Source organism: Nyctereutes procyonoides, unplaced genomic scaffold (assembly GCF_905146905.1).
Source record: "Nyctereutes procyonoides isolate TBG_1078 unplaced genomic scaffold, NYPRO_anot_genome, whole genome shotgun sequence".
NCBI lineage: Eukaryota > Metazoa > Chordata > Mammalia > Carnivora > Canidae > Nyctereutes > Nyctereutes procyonoides.
The window spans coordinates 13,134,094-13,160,708 of record NW_026575043.1 but is presented as its reverse complement, the minus strand read 5'-3'; the positions used below and the strand labels follow the sequence as shown (position 1 = coordinate 13,160,708).

The 26,615-nt window shown below is 40.6% G+C and overlaps 1 protein-coding gene across 2 annotated transcripts; it reads right to left on the bottom strand.

The window, feature by feature from the left end:
- Window positions 1-1,720: 1,720 nt before the first annotated feature.
- MCUR1 (mitochondrial calcium uniporter regulator 1) lies at window positions 1,721-25,107 on the bottom strand. 2 transcript variants are annotated; one of them, XM_055322575.1, is made up of 9 exons: window positions 24,652-25,107; window positions 16,759-16,896; window positions 12,272-12,375; window positions 11,535-11,636; window positions 10,929-10,970; window positions 10,131-10,202; window positions 5,872-5,925; window positions 3,110-3,224; window positions 1,721-2,270 (listed from the first exon to the last, which is right to left on the bottom strand). In XM_055322575.1, exons 1-9 carry the CDS (start codon window positions 25,010-25,012, stop codon window positions 2,215-2,217), a joined length of 1,044 nt encoding a protein of 347 aa, XP_055178550.1. In that variant the 5' UTR covers window positions 25,013-25,107; the 3' UTR covers window positions 1,721-2,214. The 2 variants fall into 2 exon arrangements, with proteins under 2 accessions (XP_055178550.1, XP_055178551.1); XM_055322576.1 differs by lacking the exon at window positions 3,110-3,224 and having other exon boundaries at window positions 24,652-25,086.
- Between the last annotated feature and the right edge of the window lie 1,508 nt (window positions 25,108-26,615).

The following is a 26,615-nucleotide window of genomic DNA, read 5'->3' as shown; positions in this document are numbered from 1 at the left end:
AGCTAAGGCTCCTGTGCCTACAGGGGTATGTTCGCAGTATCTGGCTCTGGTTGATTTCCCAGGTGGTACACACGGGTTATCTGCAAGTTGTACTAGGCATCTCCTTAAATTAGGCTAAGGCCTAAATCCCAAAGCGATGGCAATCCCGAGCCAGGCTAGTTCAGGAAGTTGTCCCACTGTGTCCAGTCCCAGCATGCTTGTGCTCCCCCCAGAAGTCTAGGCCAGCTAGCAGTGGGAAAGGTATGCTTCTATTTCTGGCTCATGCTTTTCAAATAGTATGCATTTGGCCAAACAATGGGAACACAGTCCCAAACCCCCTGACTTCCATATATGCATGCAATCTGAGCCACCAAAATTGAGTTCATTTTTTCCGGAGGCTGTTCTGTACACAGTAAAATTCAAGGCCCAAATTCAGTGACTGGTGCAGCACATCATAAACCAGGAGGACTGTCATTTGGAATACTTTTGGCAGATGAAAGAGTATCACCCCACCAAATGTCATTCAAAAAATATTTTACAAGGAAATAAGGTCACTTTGCTTGTTTTTAAGCTATACAAATCAGTGTTTACTTTGAGACATAATTGCATACAGTACTTTTTCCTCTTGGGGATTCTGTTAATTTTGGAAGAATGTCTGTGCTCCAGGCTCTTTCTCCAAACTCTTACCATAGTTATAACTCTATCAAGTAGTTGCAAATGTAAATGTGGTCTTAATGGGATGTCACTCGCTAAAATCTGTTAATACTTAAGGCAACTGCTAAATGTGCAGTATTTTCTGGGACTTTTCTGAAAGGGGAAGCACATATTGCTACAGTATTTTATGAAGCAGTTGATATAATCTTGGACCAAGATGAAAACAATCAAATCATTATTCACTTTGAAACTGATACTACGAATGCCAAAATACTTGATTTTCAGGCTCATCTGGAGTTCAGCAGCTTCGTGCTAAACATATGTTTTAAAAAAGGCAATGACTTACATTTTCTGAAGTTTGACATCCAAAGGACAAAGGTAACTTTCTTGCAATGCAGTCAGAACAGTGACAATGGGTGATTTATTCCACAGTTCCATCAACAGGCATGTCTGTGGTTCCCCATTGTACCAGATTTTGCGCACGTGTGTATGTAGAGAAAGACAAACGTGCTCTTGATGTCCTTGTTTTTAAAATGCTTATTCTCTCCCAGGCCATTCAAATAACATGAGAATGTGCTTCCCTAAAAGAACCCCGGCTGTATCTAGAGATTTGTTTTAAAAAATAGAAGTAAGGTAGGTATGAGAGTGTCTTTACCAACCAAAGGAATCAAATTTGATTAGGATAATACGTGGCATGACAGCTCTCTAATTTTAAAGCCCACAATCTGAGCTTGTAATTGGCAAAGGCATATTCATTAAAGACTTTCTAAGAAGTGAAGATGCTATCTGAATATCTAGATATTGCTACAGAAGGAAAACTGAGTGCCTCTCTTGTATACAAAGCAGATGAAGACCAGCAGGAAAGAGAACTTGTCTCACAAACTGGGACATCCATGCTGAAAATTATCAAGTTTTCTGGGTAGGCAATGCCAGAAGTGGAGTATTGATATAGTTCTTAGGCCATGGGGAGAGGGTAGGAGAGAAAGATTCCCTATCATAATTATAAAACTTCATTAGGCAATAAAACTTTCTAGCTGGGAGACATATGAAAAATAACCAAGACAATAACTTACTAAGACAATGGAAATTCAAAGAAAAAAATTCATTTAGGGGATAGTACAGGTGAATCATTACTACACTTGACTGGCTGCGGGGAAGGACGGGGTTACTAGGTAGAGGGTTCGGTGCTCTTGGTTTAGTTTGGGTGATTCTTTAGTACTTAGTGAAACCAGCTGTGCCTTTTAGGTGGAGACGCCCCCCTCAATCCTCTATGTGACAGAAGATTTAAAATTGTAGAGAGTCATAATATTTACTGTGGGCAAGTTCACTGGTCCAGCTGAGTGGGGTCTTCGTGCTTTGTCCACCACTCATTGTTACAAAGGCAACTAAACAAAAAAGATGAAAGGAACCATTATGAATTCTTTCCTTGGTTATATGTCCATAATCTGCATAAAATAGATAATATACAATAAATCAAAACGAGGGTTAAAATGTGGAAATGGTGGGGGGTGGGGAGAAACGGCACAGCAATCTGGTATTCTTAAGGCAAAACAATTGGGGTCTCTTTAAAAAGACACTTTATTATATCCACAGGCGGTAAAATCCCAGAGCTACTGTTAGGCACGTGAATACAGACCCTGTAAGAAAAAAAATGAGCAAAGGATTAGTTGTGTTAACAGTCACTAAAGGATCAACTTTTTATTAAGAAAATATATAGATGCTTATCCACCTATCCACAGAGCAGGAAAAAACAAATGTAAGCAGCTCAGGTTGCTTGCTGAGGTGCCACATTCCACAAGACACCTGCCTATTTTTTTTTTTTTTTGACACCTGCCTATTAAAACACTCCATCCTTTACAATTATCTTCAAAGTAAAAACGTATCCAATATTCAATAAAACTTTTCAGGGAAAGTCATAAATTCTGTGATCACAAAGTATATATAAATGTACTATAGAGGGACACACCCTTTAAAACTTCCTGAACAAAACTCCACTTCTAAATGCTATTATGACTTAAAATATTGATTAATCCAAAATGTTAAATATGAGTTACAATAATTGCTAAGTTATTCTTATACAGGAAATCTTCATTCCCTCTTCTGGCTCAAAAAATTGCAAAACCAAAATAACTCCTTACAAAGAGTGTCGTCCCCAAGTGAAGCAGAAAGCATCCATAAAATACTGCCTTGAATTTCACTAAAAAAAAATTCCAAGTAACTACAGTTCAATGATAGTACCTTATAAAATTTAAGATTCTCAGTTGCAAGACACATTTTACTACTAAGGAAAAAAAATACTGATTATTGTATGATACTCTATCTACTGGATATCAAAACCTGCCTTCTAATTTCAGAGATGTTAAAATGTGGGGAAAAAATGTATTAGAATCGATGAAACACAGTATTCATCTTTGACTAATTTTCCAAATTTTATTTATTCTCAGCTTGTTTGAACTACCTAGATACAAGAGCTTACCTGCTAAATATTTAATGTTATCAAGCTTGTGTGACTCCAGCATGGTTTTGAGGCCAGCAACCTCAGTGTCTATCTTCCTGTCTGTCTGGGTGACAGCCCGATCTTGCTGGGCATGCTTTTAAAAGAGAGATTCACAGCATTAAACCACTTGGGATATATCTGCTATCCCCTTGGCTCCCTCTGTCCTAAAGACCCTCAACAGCAGGCGGCAGTCTGAGGGAAAGGTGGGGTGATTAAGGACATGTGGGCTTTAGCTTTAGTTCTACTATCTTCATGCTAGGATGCATTGGTCAGGGCCTTTAGCATCTCTGGGCCTGTTTTTTTTTTTTTTAAATAAATTTATTTTTTATTTGTGTTCAATTTGCCAACATATAGAATAATACCCAGTGCTCATCCCGTCAGTGTCTGGGCCTGTTTAATTAGAAAAAAGCAAAGAAAAGAGAAAAAAAGAAAACCAAACACCCAAAAAACAAACTGTTGGCCCTGCCTTCACATAGGCTATCTGGACAACTGAACGTAATAATCTGTAAAATGCTTTTGTAAACTTTAGATTGCTCTAAAAATTAAGATGAAAGTTACAAGCCAGCATTGTTCTCAATGACAATAAAGATGTCTTATCTTTCTAAATTCTTCCTAATGAGAAGTACACAAATAATGCTTTAAAAAGTGAATGTAGGGACGCCTGGGTGGCCCAGCATTTGGGTGCCTGCCTTTGGCTCAGGTTGTGATCCTGGGATCCGGGATCGAGTCCTACATTGGGCTGCCTGTGAGGAGTCTGCTTCTCCCTCTGCCTATGTCTCTCTCTGCTTCTGTGTCTCTCATGAATAAATAAATAAAATCTTAAAAAAAAAAAGTGAACACAATCTTAGACAATCTTACAATTTTTTTTCATAGATCAAATACTAAGTGTTTTATTAGGAGACTTGGTTATACCAAACGCCTCTTTGTATTCTCTATCAAATAAAACACAATTAAACTAGATACATAACCAATGCCCCTAAAGGGTGGTGAGTTTGCCTGATGTTATAAAGGGGTTGTACTATTTCAATAATGCATAAAAGCATTGGAATAATTAACTAAAAATCCTAGGACAAGTTAAGAAAGATTGACCCTTGAATAACACAGGTTTGAAGTGCATGGGTCCACTTTTACATGACTTGTTTTGACGTAGTACAGTACTGTAAATGTATTTTCTCTTCCTTATGATTTTAATAACATTTTTTTCTCTAGCATACCTTATTATTGTAAGAATACATTATGTAATATAGGAGTGCCTGGCTGGCTCAGTTGGTTAAGCATTCAACTCTTGGTTTCTACTCAGGTCATGATCTCAGGGTCATGGGATCAAGAACCCAAGTCTTCTTGGGATTCTCTCCTCCTCTGGCCCCTCTCCCCACCCTGGTGTGTGCATGTATGTGTGCATACACACACACACACTCTCAAAAATAAATCTTTTTTTAAAAAGGAATACATTATATAATACACATATAATATACGAAATACATGTTAACGGACGTTTTATATTATCTGTAAGGCTTCTAGTCAACAGTAGGCTATTAGTAGTTAAGTTTCTGGCGAGTTCAAAGTTACACACAGATTTGACTGCATGGGAAGGTCCCTAACCTCCCTATTGTTCAAGGATCACTTCTAGTTTCTTATGGCTAATAATTCAGGTAATGAGTAAGGAAATAAAGGCCCAGATGAGTAGAAAATTGTGTCAAAGGTTTTCCTCCAAGTATCTTCCAAGTTTCAGAGGTCCATAAGATGGAAAATAAGTAATGTATGCCATAAGTTTGAAAAATAATTTTAAAATCTCTATTCTTTGTTAGTCTTCAATCACTGGGATTTGAACTTTCATTAAGATAATCAAGTAAGTGCAAAAAAAAAATTCTCTGGTACAACACTTCTGGGTACATACCCCAAAGAACTGAAAAGAGGGACTCCAACAGATATCTGTACAATCATGTTCATAGTAGCATTATTCACAATGGCAAAAAGATGGATGCAACCCGAGTTGTCCACTGACAGATAATCCAAACATGATCTATTCATACGTGCAATATTATTTGGCCTTAAAAAGGACGGAAATTCTGACCCAGGTTACAGCATGGATAAACCTTAAAGACCTTATGCTAAGTGAAAGAAGCCAGGACAAATATTATGATTCCACTTATATGAGGTCCCTAAAGTAGCCAAATTCATAGAGACAGACATAGTCCTGGTGGTGGCCAGGGGCTGGGGGAAAAGGGGATGTAAGTCAGTGTGTTGTCGACAGGGAGAGTTTCAGTTCTACAAGATGCGAAGAGTTCTGTGGGTAGATGGCAATGATGGTTGTATAATGATGTGGATGTACCTAATGCCAATGAGCTGTATACTTAGAAATAGTTAAGATAGATGGAGGAGGCACCTGGGTGGCTCAGGCAGTTAACTGTCTGCCTTCAGTTAGGTCATAATCCTGGGGTCCTGGGTTCGAGCCCTGCATCAGGGGCTGATGCAGTGAGCTTCTCTCTCTCTCCCTCTGCCCTTCCCCACCACTCATTGTCTCTCTCTTTTGCTCAAATAAAAAAATAAAACCTTTAAAAAAATGGTTAAGATGGTAATTTTATGTGTACTTTACCACAACTAAAACAAAACCAACCAACCCTAGGACATAAAACTTGCACGTACCCTCCCATAACACATCATTACGAAGGGTAGTAACCACGCATGGGATGAAGCCAAGATGAACACTATGACTAAGAAAAGTCAGTCTTATTTCTTACCAATGCCACCATTTCTGTCCTCATTTCCAGCAGCTTCCTTTCATTCAACGAGTACTGAAATAAACAAACACGTAACATAGGTCAGATTATGATTTATCTTCTTCTTCCTCTCCTCCTTCTCTAGTGCTTTAAATATTCTGGTTTCAGTACCTTCAAGAATATAGGATACCAGAAATCACCTCTGGAATCAAGGAGCCTACTTGACACATTAGATGTGTCTTCTGAAGTTTCTTCCTTGTAGCCACTCACTGCTCCAGTATCTGGATTCCCTTTGTCACCCTTCACCTCTCTCTTCTGCTCTTGTCATCTGTTTGCTCTGATGTCATTGGGCCCCTCCTACTTGTATAAACAGCATTCCCCGGAGACCAATTTGCATAGCTGCTGAGTCATGTGCTTTTTGGCTTTGAGAGGATTGAAGAAAGTGGGGAACAATTTAGTTTGAGAGCTAACCCATCACAATCACAAAATTGGTCACTGCCTGAAACTTAGACAAAGACAGAAATGTTATAAAGTTGAGGAAAAAATAGTTTCAAGGAATATTATGTGACATAGACATTGCCTAAGGATACACCATAAGTACATCGGTACAAGAAATGCATGAAACCATCACATGTTGGTTTTAATTAAATAACAACAACCCACTTGGGTGTTGTCACAATCCAGTATCACTAAAGGAACTGACTAGCACTACCCAGAATCAAGTGTATCTTGCCTTTGGCTATTAACATTTATGCAAAGATTTGGTGCAATTTTGTTGACATGGAGACAAAAATCAGACACGCCTCTCCTCAGCAATGGGTATGGGATTTAATTTAACAAATGAAAATCTAGGGATCCCTGGGTGGCGCAGCGGTTTAGCGCCTGCCTTTGGCCCAGGGCGCGATCCTGGAGACCCGGGATCGAATTCCACGTTGGGCTCCCAGTGCATGGAGCCTGCTTCTCTCTCTGCCTGTGTCTCTGCCTCTCTCTCTCTCTCTCTCTCTCTCTCTCTGTGTGACTATCATAAATAAAAAACAAAAAACAAAAAAAAAAACAAAATCTATAATTTAAATGAAAAATTAGCATTTAATTCTTTACTAAATTAACCCTGTTATCGGGGAGAAAATTAATGCTTAAGTATTAGAATCTTTCTAGTTATAAAATGTTCCCCTGGAACTACCAGGGGGCTACAGTATAAAAACAATATTGCTCAGACATTTTTTTAAAAAAAGGAGAAAAAACCTACGACCCCAAACCAAAGACTAGTCTAGGACCAAAGAAAGAATGCTCATCTCCATCTTCAAATGTCAGGGTTTCAGATGAAGAAAGAGTTATGCATTGAATCGCCACCAGAGGGCAGGGCAGACTAGATTTTTTTCCACATCTCCCCAAGTCTTTATTGACCTGGACACAAGAGAAAAGTTTGTATCTAGACGCTGCCATTTTAAAAATAACATCAGGTGACTCTATCTCCCTGCACCACAAAGCAGTTTATAGGCCATAGTACTCTGAAACTGGCTTTAAGTATCACCAGTTATGTAACTGAAACATTCTATACAGAGTGGGAAGGTCCCAGTCCTCCTCACCAATGCACCCTGAGAGTACACACTATTGTCCTGTACTTCACAGTGATCTTAAGTTCAGGATTACCAAGAACCACTTCTCAACTCAGTTAATAAATCCCATCAATTCACTGGCTTTCACCCATGTTCATCAGTCCTACATCTTCCTTAGCTCTGGGCATCTTCCCAAATCAAGTGCCCTCAGATTTTTTGCTAAGTACACAACCCATAAGGATAAAGGGTAATTCAAAGAGTTTCTTCTTTTTTAGAGATTAATCGTATGCTACTGACTTTTAAGTATTTTAGTGATATTAGGTGAATTCATCTTTATGGTTGAAAAGTGGTTTTTGAGACAACAAAGGGACATGGGCATAATAATTATTTTGTACTACAAAGCTCAGCTTAACTCCTGAAATCCAGAGGCAGTTCCAGAAGAGTTAAGAACTTGTTTGAATTTCAGTACTGACTTCCTTTATCATCGTTGCATATTCCGGTTAAAAGCAAACTGTGAAAAATCAGAAGACAACGAACAATTGTGCACATTCAGTTTCTATAGGTGTATCCAGTTCTGTGTTAGTAAAAGATGCTTTACATGCCCTATTTTTCACTATCCTAATAAGAGAGAAGGTATCTAACTATTGCTATCACATTCAAATAAAGCCTGAACAAGAAGATAGATGAGTTAAGTCACTAGAGGCGACTCAATGTTATCTTTGTTAGAATGTACATATTCACTGCAGCATTATTTACAATTGCCGAGACACGGAAGATGTTAAGTGTCCACTGATGGATGAAAGGATGAAGAAAATGTGGTGGATATGTATAATGGAACATTATCCAGACATAAAAAAAGAAGGGAATCCTGTCATTTGTGACAACATGGATGGACCCTGGGTGATTACCTTAAGCGAAATAAGAGAAAGACAAAATACTGTATGATCTTTCTTATGTGTGGAATCTAAAATCTAAAAAAACCTCCCCCCAAACAAAAAGAAGCCCCCCAACCCCAAGCTCACAGATACAGAGAACAGAATGGTGGTTGCCAAAGGTTGGAGCAATGGGGTGGGTGAAATGGGTCAAAAGGTACAAACATAGAGTTGTAAAATAAGTTAAGTCCTGGGATGTAATGTACAGCATGGTGACTACAGTTTATAATACTGTACTGTATATTTGAAAGTTGTGAAGAGAATAGATCTTAAAAGTTCTCATCAGAAGAAATAAGTTTTGTAACTGTGTGGTGAGACGGTAACTAGACTTACAGTGGTGACCATTTTGCAGTATATACAAAGATCAATTCATTATTATACAACTGAAAATAATTTAACACTGTGTCAATTATAACTGAATAAAATAAAAAATGGGAAAAAAAGGTGTTGTAAAAACTTTGAGGGGAAAAAATAGTACTTACATGCATTATTTTTGAAAAGGCAAATGGGCAGAATGGTATTTGCACAGCCTTCTTGGGTCCTGTACACGATCCCATAAGTTAACTGTACAGGTACAAGTACCTTTCAGCCTACTTACTTACAACCTACATTTCTGATATCTTTTTGGTAACAAATGTACAGAAGTACCTTTCCCAATTAAAAATTTCAATTGATGGACACCTGGGAGGCTCAGCGGTTAAATGTCTGCCTTCGGGAATCCCTGGGTGGTTCAGTGGTTTAGTGCCTGCCTTTAGCCCAGGGCATGATCCTGGAGTCCCGGGATCCAGTCTCGCATCGGGCTCCTTGCATGGAGCCTGCTTCTTTCTCTACCTGTGTCTCTGCTTCTCTGTCTCTCTCTCTGTGTCTTTCATGAATAAATAAATTAAAAAAAAAAAAAAAGCCTGCCTTCGGCCCAGGGCATAATTCCAGCATCTTGGGATTGAGTCTCATCATAGGGCTCCCTGCATGGAGCCTGCTTCTTCTTCTGCCTATGTCTCTGCCTTTCTCTCCCTCTCTGTCTCTCATGAATAAATAAATAAAATCTAAATAAATAAATAAATAAAATAAAATAAAATAAAAATTTCAATTGAATGCAACCTAAAGATTCATTTATAATTTGCATTTCTTTTTTTCATAATTTGCATTTCAAAACAGTGCAATCAAGTCATTAAGATTTCTCTCTAAAACAAAAGACTATAGAAATATTTTTTTAATCTTGAATTTCAGTGTAGCATCTAATTTAATATTATTCAAGACAGATGATCAAAAAAAAGATGATCAATTTAACTTTTGAAAAATCAGGACTCCCCCCACCCCCCCCAAAAAAAGAAAAATCAGGACCTGTGGAGGTCTAAGTTAGGTTAAATTAAATTAGACTGAGTTTGGTTTCTTTGATGTCTAAGTTACACATAATTTAGTCTCTCTCTCAAACAAAATGAGATTCAAACTTGACTTAACCAAGATCTTAATTAAAAAAATTTTTTTAAAGGTTTTATTTTTAAGTAATCTCTACACACAATGTGGGCCTGAACTCATGACCCCAAGATCAAGAGTCACACGTTCTACTGACTGAGCCAGCCAGGCGCCTCCCAACCTTTTCATCTCATTTTTGAAAGCATCAAATTTAAGCTCTAAGCCAAAGTAAAATTAAAGAGAAAACTGTGTCTGACAATGATGTTAAACAGGTAAATGTTTAACAGACCTGGTGAACTATCTGTATGTTCAGACCGGACCAAGCATTCCATCCTGCAAAGAGATGAATTCATACTCTGTGTTTAATAAAGGAACATACCAATTCCTTCACTCTGCTCTTTTCTAGATTGAAGTCTAACTTGGTATCTGTTCGGACTTTGATCACTTCATCCTAGCAGAAGGGCAAACAGAGAGAGAAATCCAAAGTGAGAAATGGAAACCCTCTTGGGAGGTGAATCCTGGGACTTCCCAGTCATATATACACATGACCCTCTTCTATAAAGCTTCAGTTGGTCCAGAGGGGGCTGTGGGTTACTGTAACTTTGAACCTCCAGAGTCTCAGTGTCATCCCCTTAGGGAATTTATGACTGAAGCTGTTCCCTGGACAACTCTGGAAAGCAGAGATGGACTCAAAGAAGGAAAATATGAAATTCTGGTTTAAATAAAGCCTTCTTTCTGATACTCGTCAGAACCTTTTCTTCCTTAACATCCATGTCCTTTCCACTAAAAAAAAAAAAAAAAAAAGAAAGAAAGAAAGAAAAGAAATCCAAACAGCTGGCATAGTAAACATTTTGAAATCACATGTAATTCTCTAAAGCCAGTCTTTTCTAACAGAACTAAAGGCTCCATGTGGCGACTTCTAACCATTTTTAAATTTAGAGATGACTTCATTCATCCTACATAATTTTCTTAATGAATTTGGTTACAGACATCACTCATTTATTCACTGACCATGGTCATTGCTAAATCTTCCAGGTGTACATATTTTAAGACATATTATACAAATATTTAACATAGTATTAAGTTTTTAAGAAGACCTAAAGTACTTCTGACATTATATTTATTACTATGCCTATGTAACTGCCAATAAGCACACAAACAGGACTGAGGATCTCACCATTATTTGTTGTTTTAATCGATGTAGTTCCACGTTTATCTTCTAAAAACACATTAAAAAAACAGTCAAGGATATGGCTAGAAGGTTAGAAAAAAAGACATACAACTTGGTAATAAACACACATTAGATGTTTTTGTGCACAGTTCTAACTCTCACTCCACATGAACCTGGTTGTATTCAGAATGAAAAATGAGCTGAAAAGCCTTAGTGGCAGACATGATTATATCTCCTACCAGGACGTTATTACAACGCATGTGCCTACCTTGAAATCAGTTTTAATTCATCTTAGAAGTTACATATAATCAGCAATACAATTGTTTTTTAAAGTAGGCTCCCCAGGCTGCGGCCCAATGTGAGGCTTGAACTCAAGACCCTGAGATCAAGACCTGAGCTGAGATCAAGAGTCAGATGCTCAACCAACTGAGCCACCTGCGTGCCCCAGTAACACAATTGTTTTTAGTACACGTTTGCCTCCTTCAAGTGTTCTTTTAACGAATTCACTTTGTAAAAACGCATCTAACACGTGCACTTTTGTCTATGCATATCATGTCTCAATGTCTCAAGAGTGACCATTTTTTATTAGTATGAGTGGCTCTCTAGTTTTACCTCATTTTCTGCTCTGAGGGCTGAAAATTCGCTCTTCTCCAAAATAATCATATCTTTTTTCACATTAGCAATCTGAGACATTATTTGCTGAACAGTGACCTCCTAGGAAAAGAAAAACAAAAAACATATAACCTAGTTGGCCTAGGATGTCTGCCTCCTACCTAGAATCATCTTAGTGAGAAACCAGGAGAAGTGGGATATGAGGAAAGAGGTTCAGCAAGGTCATCTTCTATTTCAGAATGAGGAAAGGAAAAGAATAAAGATTCAAGTCCAGTATCATCATCAAGTGAGCCAGTTAAAAGGGTGGCACAGCCTGAGGACCAGCAGCTCAAGAAAACGCTGCTGTAATTCCAGCCACATCTCCATTTGTTAAGTATGGTAAACTGGAATAGTCCATTTTCAAGCCTACTGAGTCTTCCAGCATGAGTCTACAATAGTTGACAAAATAGCTTCAAATAATTTTTTTCTTTTTTTTTTTTTTAAAGTAGGCTCCCCAGTGTAGAGCCCAATGTGGGGCTTGAACTCATGACTCTCAGATCCAGATCCAAGCTAAGATCTGACTGAGCCACCTTGCTGCCCCTTAAAAAAAAATATTTTTTATAGCACTGGAATTATTTGCCTCTCAACTACGGTTAAAAATATGAAATGCTTTTCAGTAGAATATTACCTAATATATATTACAAATAACATCCCAGCCTTACACTTTAAATTTGTTACTGTGCTCTAACAAAGCTAACCTGCTGCATTTTGGTGACCATATCCTTGTAGACGATATCCATGTTGGCATCCGTGATCTTGACCAATGCAGAGACAGTGATTTCTGCTTGCTGAGTGGTGAACCCTAAGCAAACACACAAAGACATTCACACTCTGGAGACTCCATTTATTGAGGGGGGGGGGACCCCTTCACAGAAGGGGGGAGAAATGTTTGAATTTAGAAAGACTGGAGTCCCAAGCTATGATGTGTCTGTCACTCTGGACAAGCATGACACATTTGAGTCTGTTTCTTCATGTGAGACAAAGAGCTGGGCTAGTGTCCTCTACTGTCCTATCTAGCTGTGAAAAACCATGTTTCCTTAGAATGTCTCATGATATAGAGGAAACCTGCAATGTGGCGTGGTCAAGGAAAGAAAGGGAAAATCAAAATTACAGATGCAATTTACTGCTTTTGTAACTTAAAAGTTCTAGGTAATCATTATTTCATTCCCTGTGGCCTAAATTTTCTACAAAAACGTGAATTCCTTAATTTTAAGATGCACACATTAGTAAGAATAATTTGCTTAAGTAGGAAAGCTCAATTATTTCATATCCAGCATAAATCCATCAATTCATTGACCACATAAACATAATTAGTAATTTCACTGTTCATTTATCTGATGTTAAAAGGTAAAATCCATTCTTTAACTTTTCTTCCACAAGTCTCTTCGATTGCTTATGGAGAGGGAGCCAGTCTGGATGAAAAATATATTCTTTGATATTCAGTAAATGATGCTGAATTGAAATATCCAACTCAGCAGTGATATCATTTTGTGGTTTTACAGATTCTATTTATTTATTCATGAGACACAAAGAAAGGCAGAGACATGGGCAGAGGGAGAAGCAGGCTCCCCACAAGGAGCCCGATGCAGGACTCGATGCAGGACCCCAGGATCACAACCTGAGCCAAAGGCAGACACTCAACCACTGAGCCACCAAGATGCCCCAATGTCATTGTTTTTAGTAACTTTAGATAATACTACTTGCAAAACTAGTAATGTTAATTAGGTGAACTTAAATTAAAAAATAAATAAAATTACAAATAAAAAATACTTTTAGATAGTAATTTATGTTTTACATTGTAAATACTAATAAGATGCTTAAAACCAAGTCCCTAAAAAGTAATTTTTTTCTATTAAATGCTTCCATCCATAAGAACTACAGAAGAGAGGCATCTGGGTGGCTCAGTGGTTGAGCTTCTCCCTTTGGCTCAAGGCATGATCCCTGAATCCCAGGATTGAGTCCCACATCAGGCTCCCTACAGGGCGCCTGTTTCTCCCTCTGCCTATGTCTCTGCCTCTCCCTCTGTGTGTCTCTCATGAATAAATAAATAAAATCTTAAAAAAAAAAAAACTACAGAAGAACCTACTGATTCTTGTAATTAAAGGCATAAAGTTATAACTGATATAATTGATATAATTTGGATGAGAAATACAGACTGTAATTTTTTTAAACTTATTTTAGAGAGAAAGAGAGAGCACACACATACATGTATGAGTTGGGGGGAAGGGCAGAGAGAGAAGCCCAAGCAGACTCCCAGATGAACAGAGAGTCTTGACCTGGGGCTTGATCTCATGACCCTGAGAGCATGACCTAAGCCGAAATCAAGAGTCTTAACTGACTGAGCCACCCAGGTGGCCCCTGACTATAATTAAGAAACAAAGACAAAGATTTAAAAGAGACAAAAGACCTCCAAAGACCTACTCCCTTCACTTTATTCAAAATGCTCTAATTTTCAACATGTGGGTCATGCCTATCTAGAAAAATTATCCAAAAGGTTACCCACCAAAATGTAAATAATGTTGTTTCACTCTGGTGCGCTGGGATTCAGGGTATTAATTGTTTCTTTTCTACCTTCCTAATTTTTTGAAAATGAAAATGTGTCTTGTGATTTTTAAAACCTTATGAAGTGTTCATAGTTAAACACAGTTTTAGTTTGGCAATTATGAAGAAAAGAAAAAGACTGGAGGAGAACTTATGCTGATACTAAACTCCATAACCTTATAATTTATAACCACCTGTGGGAGGAGGAATGGATAAGAAAAAGCAGAAGTTAGGCCTGAAAATCTACCAGGTTACCAATACAAAAGAATGTTTTGGAGAAATGAGAGAACAAGACATGTTCAGGGTTAGAGAGATTACAGACATGCAGGAAGTTTTGTGAAGCAGGAGACGCAGCCCTAGAGAAGACAAGGACAGAAAGTGGGAGAAGACAAAGATAAAAGATGTGAGACGCTTCCATCTGGGCCTCAACCTATGACATCTTAGATATCATTCATCTAAGAAGCCTCAAGTCCTACACTCAGTGGGGTCTTCAGAATACAGGTCTTGAGATATGCAGACTTGTAGGTCAAGGTTTGAAATCAAAAAAGCAGGAAGTACATCTATCGAAACATCACACTTTAAACATAAATAATGTTTGTTTATCAAAAGTAAAAAAATATTTTTTTGGTGAGGGTGTGAAAATAAACCTCATCTGTTAACAGAATGAAGATGTGTGGCCATCTCAAGTCCATTGCAGCTACTTTGCCATTTAATAAGATTTATGATGCTCCTTTACTGTCGTCAAACACCTAGCGTATGGTGAAATGCCCTAATTCTCTTGAATACGGCTTTTTACAATGGGTTACTTTGAATGCAAGAACACAAGGTCCATACAAAAAAGGAAAAAGCAGGATGACTTCTGCTTATCCACATAATTTCTGATGCCTCTCTTCTCACTTCTACTTTTTTAAAAATTCTGAGTTCAAAGTAGTTTTGGTGAAAAAAGGCCTAAGCAATGAAAATTATATGTTTTTCCAAAGTGCATTCAAGTACACTGTATTTTCTTTAATACTCGAAAGAATCTTTGGAATTCTTATTGTGCCCACCCTGATGAGGACATAGAAACTGGGAAGGATGGAGGTGCCTGAGTTGCTGAGTAGGTTTAGCATCTGCCTTCAGCTCAGGTCATGATCTCTAGGTCCTGGGATCCAGCCCTGCCTTGGGCTCCCTGCTCAGTGGGGAGTCTGCTTCTCTCTCTCCCTCTGCCCCTCTTCCCTGCTCTTGCACATAGGTGCTCTCTCAAATCAATAAGTAAAATTTTAAAAAGAGAAAAATGAGGGATACCTGGGTGGCTCAGTGGTAGAGTATCTGCCTTTGGCTCAGGGTGTGATCCCAGACTCCTGGTATTGAGTCCCACATCAGGTTCCCCACAGGGGAACCCACAGCCCTCAGCCTGTCTCTGACTCTCTCCTTTGTGTCTCTCACGAATGAGTAAGTAAAAATCTTTTAAAAAAAGAAAAAAGAACCCGGGAAGGATGAGAAAACTGTCTGGCTTTGCAGCTGGGCCCAGGCAGAGCTCGAACCCAGATCTTCTAACTCCCCAACCAAGTACAGAACTCACTCTAACCGCTTATCTGTCCTGGGCAAGAGAAGCACAGCTACAGATGGTAGCTCTGTAGAGAAGTCCACGTACAACTGGAGAAATATCTATACAGTGTAGTAAAGAGTCACAGTATAGAGAATCAGAATTCGTGTGTCTGTCTACATAAGATTAAATGGGAACGTTACCTATGTCCTTAATGCATTTTCAATAAACATCTTATGTGTTGGAGAATCTTTAATTATCAGCAATAATGGAAAATATTAGTTGGACTACTAAAAAAAAACCCAAGATAAAATTGTAGCAATTGCTGTTCAGCAACATTTTAATTTCATAACAATTTTTAAAAAAGGTATTATTTATTTTTGACAGACACACAGAGAGGCAGGGACACAGCCAGAGGGAGAAGCAGGATCCGGGGTCCCTGGGACCCCTCGATCCCAGGACCCCGGGATCACGTCCTGAGCCAAAGGCAGACGCTCAATCACTGAGCCACCTAGGTGCCCCTAATTTCATAACAATTTTAAAAGCACACAACATCGCAGTATCAAAAACTACCACTTTTGTGCTTCAGGTGGTTGTTACAGGAACCATTCCTGAGTTTTGCTAGCTTGTGTCTAAATTTTCATCTGTAGTGCTATACTTCCAGAGTGATGTTATAAAAATATACTTCTCATGGACAATGAGAAAATGTGTGCAAAAAGTCTCCACTGTACTGTACTGGCGGAAGCAAAAATGTCCTTAAACAAAAAGTTAAGAACTTGAAAAAATGGGAGACTGATCAAAAGATTATCTGTAAACTTGAACATCAAAGAGAAATAGGAGAAATTAGATAAGATCATAAGAACTCATGGGACGCCTGAGTGGCTCAGCGGTTGAGCGTCTGCCTTTGGCATGGGGTATGATCCCGAGGTCCGGGATCAAGTCCCGCATCGAGCTCCTTGTGGGGAGCCTGCTTCTCCCTTTTGCCCAGGTCTCTGCCTCTCTCTCTTTCTCTCTCTCATGAATAAATAAGTAAAATCTTAAAAAAAAAAAACAAAAAAAACAAGAACTCGTAATTTATAGTGTTTTTCCGTGGCACTGAGTGACCAACGGGAGAATTACCATTTTCTTCCAGTAAACAAACTAAGGCATGAGTGTCAAAGTAGAGCTTCTTGTTCCCGCAGGATGTGAAATCTCTCTTCTTGTGCTCCAAATCTCTTCTGTGCTCCAGCTGCAGGCTCCCAGCAGAAAGGCTTAGCTCTACAATGTAAAGAACAATTAGGCTTAAAACAGGATCTGACGGTAAACAAAAGCTATGAAAGAATATCGTATACCTTAAAAGCCTACCTGATTGCTTTGTGGGTTTTAGTGTATTTTTAGTAATCTTTATGCCCAATGTAGGGCTCGAATTCGTGACCCAAGATCAAGAGTCACACACACTTCCAACTCAGGCAGCCACGTGCCCCCTTTTAAACAACAGCTTTATTGAGATGAAAATTCATATCACATACAACTCACCCATGTCAAGTGTTCAATTTGATTTTTACTGGAATTCTGCAACATTCTGCACAGTCAACTCTAGAACATTTTCATTATCCCAAAAAGAAACCCTTCAGCTATCAAGCCCCAATCTCCCTACTCTCCTAACCTCAGGCAATTATCTTTCTGTGTCTACATATTTGCCTATGCTGGGCATTGCATATGAATAGAATCATAAGGGATGTGGTATCATGTGACTGGTTTCTTTCACTTAGGTGAGGTTTTCATGGTTCATTCACCTTATAATCATGTGCACTTTATATCTTTCTACTGCTGAATCACATTGTTTTAAGAATATACCAGTTTTTCCTTACCCCCTCATCAGCTGAGGGACATGACACCTGAGTTGTTTCCACTTCTTGGCTGTTATGAACAATGCTGCTGTGAACATTTGTGTATGAGATTCTGTGTGTGAACAAGTTTTTGATTCTCTTGGGTATACAGACAGGCACCGAATTGTCACATCATAGAGTGACTGTCTTTAATCTTATGAGGTTATGCCAGACTGTTTCCCAAAGTGGCTACACCACTTTTTATTCCCAAAGCAGTACCTGAGTGTTCTAATTTCTCTACATTCTCAACACTTTTTAAAAATTTATTTATTTATTCACAGAGACACACAGAGAGAGAGGCAGAGACACAGGCAAAGGGAGAAGCAGGCTCCATACAAAGAGCCTGACGTGGGACTTGATCCAGGGTCTCCAGGATCACACCCTAGGCTGCAGGCGGCGCTAAACCACTGTGCCACCGGGGCTGCCCCTCGACACTTGTTATTGTCTTTTTTATCATAACCATCCTAGTAGATGTAAAGAGGTATCCCAATACAATTTTTAAATTTTATTATTTTTTATGTGTCTCTTTGACTATGGTTTTTACGTATTTGTTCTCTATAATTAAGAGTATTTATTGGCTTGTCTCTTTTCATTTGTTCATTTGTTTCTTAAATCTCACACAAGTGAAATCATATGATGTTTGTCTTTCACTTATTTCACTTAGCATTATACACTCTAGCTCTACTATGTCACTGCAAATGGCAAGATTTTGTTTTTTATTGCTAAATAAGTCTATTTTATGTGTATGTGTATGTGTGTATATACACACACCACCTCTCCTTTATCCATTCATTTATCGATGGACATTTGAGCTGCTCCCATATTTTGGCTATTGTAAATAATGTTGCAATAAGCACAGGGATAGCTCATTGTAGTTTTGATTTGTACTTCCTTGATGCCAATGATGTTGAGCATCTTTTCACTGCTAACTGGTCATTTGCATATCTTCTTTGGAGAAACATCTATTTAGACTCTTTGCCCATCTAAAAAAATTGTGTTATCTTTTGGGGTACTTGGGTGGCACTGTAGGTTAAGCTTCTGACTCTTGGTTTCATGATCTCAGTCATGAGATCGAACCCCACTTCGGGCTCCAAGCTCAGGGCAGATTCTGCTTGAGATTCTCTCTCCCCTTCCCTCTGCTCTTTTCACACATGTTCTCTCTAATAAATAAACAAATCTTTTTGAAAATTGGGTTATCTTTTTATTATTGAGTTAGTTGTTCAGAATTCTTTATACATTTTAGGTATAAGTTCCTGATCATATGTATAATTTGCAAATATTCTCTCCATTCTGTGGGCTGGCTTTCACCTTCTCGATGGTGCCTTTTGAACCACAATAGTTTTAATTTTAATGAAGTCCTATTCATTCATTCATTCATTCATTCATGTATATTACTTGTGCTTTTGGTGTCACATCTAAGAAACTACTGGCTAATTCCAGGACACAGATTCATACCAGTTTTTTTCTAAGAGTTTTAGAGTTTCCGCTCATATTTAGATCTCGATCCATTTGAGTTAACTTTTATGTCGTGTGAGATGAGAGTTCAACTTCTTTTGTGTGAGGAAATCTAGTTGTTTCAGCATTATCTTGGAACTTCTCAAAAATCAGTTGACTGTAAATCATCTCTGGATTCTCCATTCTATTCCACTGAATTATATCTATCCTTATACCAGGGACACATTGTCTTGATTACTTGTAGCTCTGTAGTTTTTATATCCGGAAAGGAGTTTTCTAATTTTGTTCTTTTTTCAAGATTATGTTGGCCATTCCAAGTCCCTTCCATTTCTGTATGCATTTTAGGATCAGTTTATCAACTTCTACAGAGGAGTCACCTGAAACTTTGACATTTAAAACTTTTGTTTTAAATCTGTAAATCCAAAAAAAAAAAAAAATCTGTAGATCAATTTGGGGGAGTACAAAGTCTTCCAAGCTACGAACATAGGATGTTTTTCCACTTATTTAGGTCTTCAATTTCTTCAATGTAGGTTTCACAGTACAGCTGACCCTTGAATCCAGGTTTGAGCCACAAGGGTCCACTCATTACACGGATTTTTTACAGTATAGTATTTCCTCTTCTTTATGATTTTCTTTTGTTTTTAAATTTTATTTATTTGAGAGAGAAAAGAGCATTTGAGCATGAGCAGGGGAGGAACAGAGGGAAAGGAAGTAGACTCCCTGCTGAGCAGGAAGCCTGACAAGACTCTATCTGGGATCATGATCTAAGCCAAAGCAGACACCCAACTGACCAAGCTACCCAGGTGCCCCTCTTTATAATTTTCTTAATAACATTCTCTCTAATTTATATTAAGAATACAGATTATAACACATAATATATAAAATATGTGTTAATTGTCTCTCTCTTATGGTAAAGTTTCTGGCCAATAGTAACCTATTAATGGTTAAATTTGGGGGAAGTCAAACATATGAGTTTTTTGTTCAGTTTATCCCTAAGTACTTTATTCTTTTTGTTACTACTACAAAGGGAGTTGTTTTTTAGACTATTCATTCTAGTGTAGAGTAATGCAATTGATTTTTGTATTTTTCGTTATTTTTTTTTTAAGTTTTTATTTTTTCGTGAGAGACACAGAGAGAGAAAGAGAAAGAGAGAGAGAGGCAGAGACAAAGGCAGAGGGAGAATCAGGCTCCATGCAGGGAGCCCGACGTGGGACTTGATCCTGGGTCTCCAGGATCACACCCTGGGCTGAAGGCGGTGCTAAACTGCTGAGCCACCCGGGCTGCCCTTTTGTTATATTTTTAATGTTGATCTTGTATCCTAAATTCTCATTGAACTTGTTAATTAGCTCTAATGCTATTCTCAATTTCTTAGACTTTTCCATGTACAAGGTCATCACCTGTGAACAGTGATAGTTTTACTTCCTCCTTTTCAATCTGGAGGCCTTTCCATTGTCTTGCCCTGGTTAGAACTTCTAGTACAACGCTGCACGGATGGTGATGGCAGATATCCCTGCTTCTGACCTTTGGAGGGAAAGCATTCATCTTTCACCATTTAAGTATGATACTAGCTGTGGGTTTTTTACAGATGTCCTTTATCACTGAGGCAGTTCCCTTCTATTCCTAATTTGTCAAGTGCTTTTTATCATGAAGGGATGCTGAATTTTGTCAAATTCCTTTTCCATGGCTTTTGAGATGATCACATGGTCTCTCTTCTCTGTTAAATTGATTTTCCAATGTTAAATGAACCTGTTGTTTTCGGGGTAGAAATCTCCTTTGGTCATGATGTGTACTCCTTGTTTACATATTGCTGGATTTGATTTGGTGAGCATTTTGTTGAGGATTTATGTGTCTTTACTCATAAGACGTCTATAGTTTTCTTTCTTTGTGATGTCTATGAAAAAAAAGCCTCTTTAGAGAGATGTGTTCTAATAATTTATATGTTACCTTTCCTATGAATTTCTGTGCATTTAGCCACAGATCAAACTCATTTTGTAAACTTGTTTCAAGGTGCTCATTTGAAGAAGGTAGGATGTTAATAGTTCTCTGGCTTTTGTATTTCATGAACCATACATATAGTTTAAAAAAAAAAAAGTAACAATTGCAACGCCATTTAGTAATTCTGTCAAGAAAGAACATTTAAACACAATAACTCCTTACTATTACAAACTATGAAAGACATTTTGACAGCAAAAGAAAAAGAGATGGACAATATGAAATAAAAAAAACTTTCATTTCAATGTAATAAACACAGCTGTATGAAAATATTGCTACATATTTGTCCTTACTTTTCTATGATCCCAGGTTTGTGGAAGAAGCAAGTCACTAACTCGAAATTCTAAGGTTTTCTCAGTAAATCCCCTAAGTGACCAGAACGATAGTTCACCTAACCAGCTCCTATTGTTAATCCTTCACCTCTAAAGGATACGTGACATGGACTGGACCCTAGAGATCTGATGCTTGTCTGTAAGCCTATAGCAGTGGATTCCACCTTGGAAAAGAGGATCACAGTCAGTGTCAAGATCCAATAATCATTTTGTACCAAGCACTGTTTGCAGACTGACAATATATAAAATGCAACAACTGTTATGTTTAATGATTAAAAAAAAAAAAAAGGCCCTTACATTCAGAGAACCATTAGCTTACAGTACTGGGTCCTTGGCAAGGCACACAAATACAAAGCCTGTCCTAATTTAGCCAACACCTACTGTTTCAGGTTTCTTTCCAGTCACCTAAGCTATTCTGTGTCCTGCACTTGCATACCTTGGTGCTCCATCCTGAAGCCTGGCTTGCCCTCCCTTTTACAAATGACAAATTTTAAGCATCCTTTTTACCTCTCTTTATTTTACAATCAGCTAAGCAAATTATTATGTTCTGGGCAGGGCATTATGCTACACTGTGTGGTCTGATCGGCCAGTTCCACCCAGGTTAGAGGGCAGCCTTGATTGCTCTTTATCTATGTTCAGATATCTCAGTTCAGATAGCTCAATCACAGCACTTATCCTATTATTTCCACATCGGTATCATCTGTGAGTCCAAACATCCCAAGAGCAGCCAGTCTTAGTCATTTTCATGTTGTTAGCATCTAACCTGGCATACTGCAGGCCAGAAATAACTTTGTTTTTTGTTTTTGTTTTTGTTTTTTTTTAGAAATAACTTTGTAAGAGAATTCTAGGATCTGGATCATGAGACTCCCTAGAAAGAAAATTTGAAATCAACTCCTTTTACCTCTTCACCTATAATCTTCCTTTTACATAAATTAGCTCAGTTAAATCTGGTCCTTTTTTCATTCTTTATCCCTAGTATGAGACAAAACTGGCTCCAAGAGAAGAGACTCCAAATATCTGCTTGACACAGAACACATCTAGCTTGAGAAAGTGGTGAATGACTGAATGAGTGTCTCAAGGGGCTCTCTAGAGGGTAACCCACCCATTTTTAAACTGCGATCTATTGTCCCATAGGTCAGGGAGCTTGAAAACATTAGAACTGGCCAGTGAAGAGTGATGGGATTTTTCTAGTACCAAATTTCTCCCTTCTAACAACAAATTATCATTTGTGTGGTTTGAAACATCTCTTTCAGTTACACACACACACACCCCCAAAATAAAGTATCATGACTACTATCTAAGCAAGAACTAATTCCAATTTAGATGCCACAGATTTTTTTTTCTCGCCCAAAACAACTGGAATTCATTTCAACTGCAAGCTTACTTCAACACAGTATGTACTACCATCTAAAAAGTGGAGAAAAGGGCTGGCCACTTCTCACTTGGCAGGCCAACTCCTGCTGATGGAAGCTGAATGCCATCTTGCCTTCTGTCAAAGGGCAAAGCCTGAGGAGGAGCAATACTCTGGCATTCAGAATACCTCTGACTCACTTTTCCTCCTTTATTGTGACAACAAAGTAAGACCCAAGAACTATGAATTCCTACTAATAACCAGGAAGTAAACTGAGCTATGTTAAAGTGTAATGGATAAATCCTCCTCTGGGGGGACCTTCAGGATAGCAAAAGGATATTAAAAACACACACAAAAGCAGCCCAAAGTTAGCCAGGAATGGAGGAGGAAACCAAGTGTAAACTTGCTATTCATAAATCCTTAAGTTTCAGGAGCCCTACTGAGAACCCTGGCACCAAACATATCACCAGGCTGAAAGTAAAGGAACAGAACTCATTTGCTGAATCTTGCTCCTTAACTATGTTGTGGGTGCTTCCCCGTATTTAAGCATCCATCCTCATTCCGAAGAAACGAGATCCTTTGCCCCTAAGCCAATAGTACTGCCTTCCGGATATGATGTCAGAAAACCGATGAGAAAGAATACTCTTCTTCCCTTTTGCCTCGCAGTCTTGAATGATGAGAAGAAAATAAATCACAAGTTACTAGCTCGTCCAAAAAAAAAAAAAAAAACAAAGTACAAAAGTACTGAAATAAAGAGCAAAGTCATCTCTAAGTCATAATTACTGACAAGAGCTCACCGCTCATTCCCCACCCTTTACGCTCATTCCCCACCCTTTATACGTAAAGCTTCTTTCCTTCACTTTTTTGCCCTCCCAATCAAGTGTCTTCCCCAAAGGTACTCTTAGATTTTACAAAAAGCCAACAATTACCAAGCATTTCTATTAAGAAAAGCATTAACAAAAAAAAAAAAAAGCCTTCAGTGGGGTTACTGAAGGCTACTGATCCACACCATAAGCGATATTTTTGCCCTTTGCTAATAAAGAGGACTCCAAATGATATTTTCCTCAACAATTTGCTATCTAGGAAATTGAGCCTAGGCTTCCCTCATCTTCCTGCAGGACAGTAACTGCCCTCACCTCCTCCAAGTATTTAATCAAATGCCACCTTCTCAATGAAACCTATTCTGAAGGGCGCCTGGGTGGCTCAGCAGTTGAGTTCGGCTCAGGTCATGATGGGGGGGTGGGGGGGATTCTGGGATCGGGTCCCACGTGGGGCTCCCTGCATGGAGCCTGCTTCTCCCTCTGCCCGTGTCTCTGCCTCTCTCTCTCTCTCATGAATAAATAAATAATTCTAAAAAAATGAATTCTAGCTGGAAAAAAAAAAAAAAAGAAAATGAATAAATTTCTAGCTGGGGGATCCCTGGGTGGCGCAGCGGTTTGGCGCCTGCCTTTGGCCCAGGGCGCGATCCTGGAGACCCGGGATCGAATCCCGCGTCGGGCTCCCGGTGCATGGAGCCTGCTTCTCCCTCTGCCTGTGTCTCAAATAAAAAAATCAAAAAAAAATTCCTAGCTGGAAGCGCACCTCCGCTACCTCCCCTGCCGTATGTATCACTTCCACCACGTACATGTCAATCTCGTGTCCACGCGAGCTGCAGCTCCCTATGGGCATCCTCTCGTCCGCCGGGGGGAGCTCCGGGGTTTCGTGGACGGGCGCGCCCCGAGCACCCAGAAAAGCGCCGGCCGAGCCCAGAACCGGCAACTGGTGTTGAGGGAGTCCACAGGTCCACGCGGGTCGGAAGGGAACCCGCAGGGCCCGGCGCCGCGCCCCTCAGCTCGCACGTCCTCCCCGCCCCCCCCCCCCCAGCGGCGCGCGGCCCTCGGAGTCACACAGACGTTCGACCTACGCCCCGGCGGGCGGGGCCCGGCGACCTCGGCCGACCCGCCCTGCCCGAAGGCCGGCGCCAACGCCGCCCCTCCCGCGGGGCCCCGCCCGGCCCGCGCGGCCCTCACCTCACCTCTGCGGGGGGCAGCGAGGGCGGCCGCCCGGCGGCGACACAGGCGGAGGGCGCCGGCAGCCCAGGCGACGCCCGGGGCGAGGCCCGCCGGGGGCGCGCGGGGCGCCAGGCGCGAGCGCTCGGGGTCGGCGGGGGGCCTGCGCGGGGCGACGGCGGCCAGGCGCGGGGGCGGCACGAGCAGGAGGAGGAGCAGCGAGGACGCACGTGACGCGCCGCCCAGGGCCGCCAGGGCCGCCGCAGCCCCGCGCCCCGGACCCCCGCGCGGCGCTGACGGGCAGCCGGCCGAGGACAGGAAGGGCGGGAGCCGCCGGCGGCCCGGCGGCCCCCGCGGCCCCCGCCCCGCGACGAGGCGGCGGTCCATCGGCACCGCGGTCACCGGCCCGGCCGCGCGCTCATGCCGCTCGCGCGCTCGCCCGCCGGAGTCGGACGACAGGAGGGAGCGTGGGCGGCGGCGCCGGCGCCGGCGCCGGCCCGCCCTTTACTTCCGGGAGGGCGGGGCTCCGACGCGCGGCGGGGCGGGGCCTGCGGGAGGGCGGGGCCTGCGGGAGGGCGGGGCCTGCGGGAGGGCGGGGCTAGGCTCGGCCCCAGGCCCCGCTCTGCCGGCTGGAGGCCGCGGCGGCTCCCGGGTCAGCGCTGCCTTCCCGGCTGCCCGGATTTGCACGTTCATCACACCGGTGCCTTTACAAACCGAGCATGACGCCGACGCCCTTCGGAGTACCTGGAGGAGTGCCCCGCACCACCGGCCTCCCCTAGATTGTACTTTCCCCGTCTGAAGCGCCCCCAGAGTGTGGCCCCGGGGTGCATGCTAAGGAATTAACAAAGCCCACGGAGCGGTGCTTACACGGTTCAATGCGTTTTAAAAGCTAAACTTCAGAGCTTTTGTTTCCGGATTAGCTCACCAAGAAAGGAGAACGTCTCAATCTGGGGAACTTAAAACGTGGGGCAAGGTTGTTCACTGAGACCTCCTGGTGCAAGACATTAGAAACCAGTGGTGTTCAGGTCGGTGAACTTTCTGAATGCTCAGTGCACCTGTCCCAGTTACCGGTCCAATGTGTGAACTCAGGAGATGTTCCTTGACCGAAGAGACGGGATATGCACGAGGCTCCAGGCTTGAAGATACAAGAAAAATGAGATCATTCTTGTCCTCCAGGAGTTTTCTTACACACTTTTATTTGACCTCACATATGATGGAACAAAACCATGTTATGAGCCATAAGAGCTGCAAAGTGCTGATTAAAGAGAGTACAGATGGCTACGGAAGACGTGGAAGGGAGGTTTAAATGGCTATCAAAATGTAAAGAATTAAAAATATTAAAGTGCAAGTAGACACTTTCGTAAAAAGTACGGAGTTACACATTTGTAGAACTGGTAGAGAAAGCAACTTAGCAATGTGTATCAACTGCCTTTTATGTTCATGAGATGATGGCATGTGATTTGTTTCCAGTTTGGGGCTATTTTTTTTTTTCTTTTAAAGATTTTATTTATTAATTCGTGAGAGACGCAGAGAGAGAGGCAGACACACAGGCAGAGGGAGAAGCAGGCTCCCTGCAGGGAGCCCGATGTGGGACTCGATCCCAGGACCCTGGGATCACACCCTGAGCCAAAGGCAGACGCTCAACCACTGAGCCACCCAGGTGCCCCCCGTTTTTGACTGTTATGAATGAAGCTATTATGAACATTCTTGTATAAGTCTTTGTGTGGACGTATGTTATTTTTCCTTTGTTAAAGAAAAAAGTTATTCTATGACACTTGTTAATGCACAGTAAGGAAGACTTTATTCAAGGGTAGAGGGCTATCTTGGCAGGTGTAGGGAACACTGCTGTGGAATTCTGTGGTGGGGGAGAGAGATTAGGCTTAACTTCAAATAAAGTGGGGAGGGCACCTGGGTGGCTCAGTGGTTGAGCATCTGCCTTTGGCTCAGGTCTGATCATGGGTCCTGGGATTGAATCCCTCATCAGGTTCCC

Excerpts from the sequence above, each read along its gene's own strand:
- MCUR1 (XM_055322575.1), bottom strand. The coding sequence starts at position 25,012 with ATGGACCGCCGCCTCGTCGCGGGGCGGGGGCCGCGGGGGCCGCCGGGC. Across the intron at positions 12,376-16,758 it reads TTGTTTACTGGAAGAAAATG|GGTTCACCACTCAGCAAGCA; the intron begins GTAATTCTCCCG and ends GTGTTTGCTTAG. Across the intron at positions 5,926-10,130 it reads AGAGCAGAGTGAAGGAATTG|TACTCGTTGAATGAAAGGAA; the intron begins GTATGTTCCTTT and ends TGTTTATTTCAG.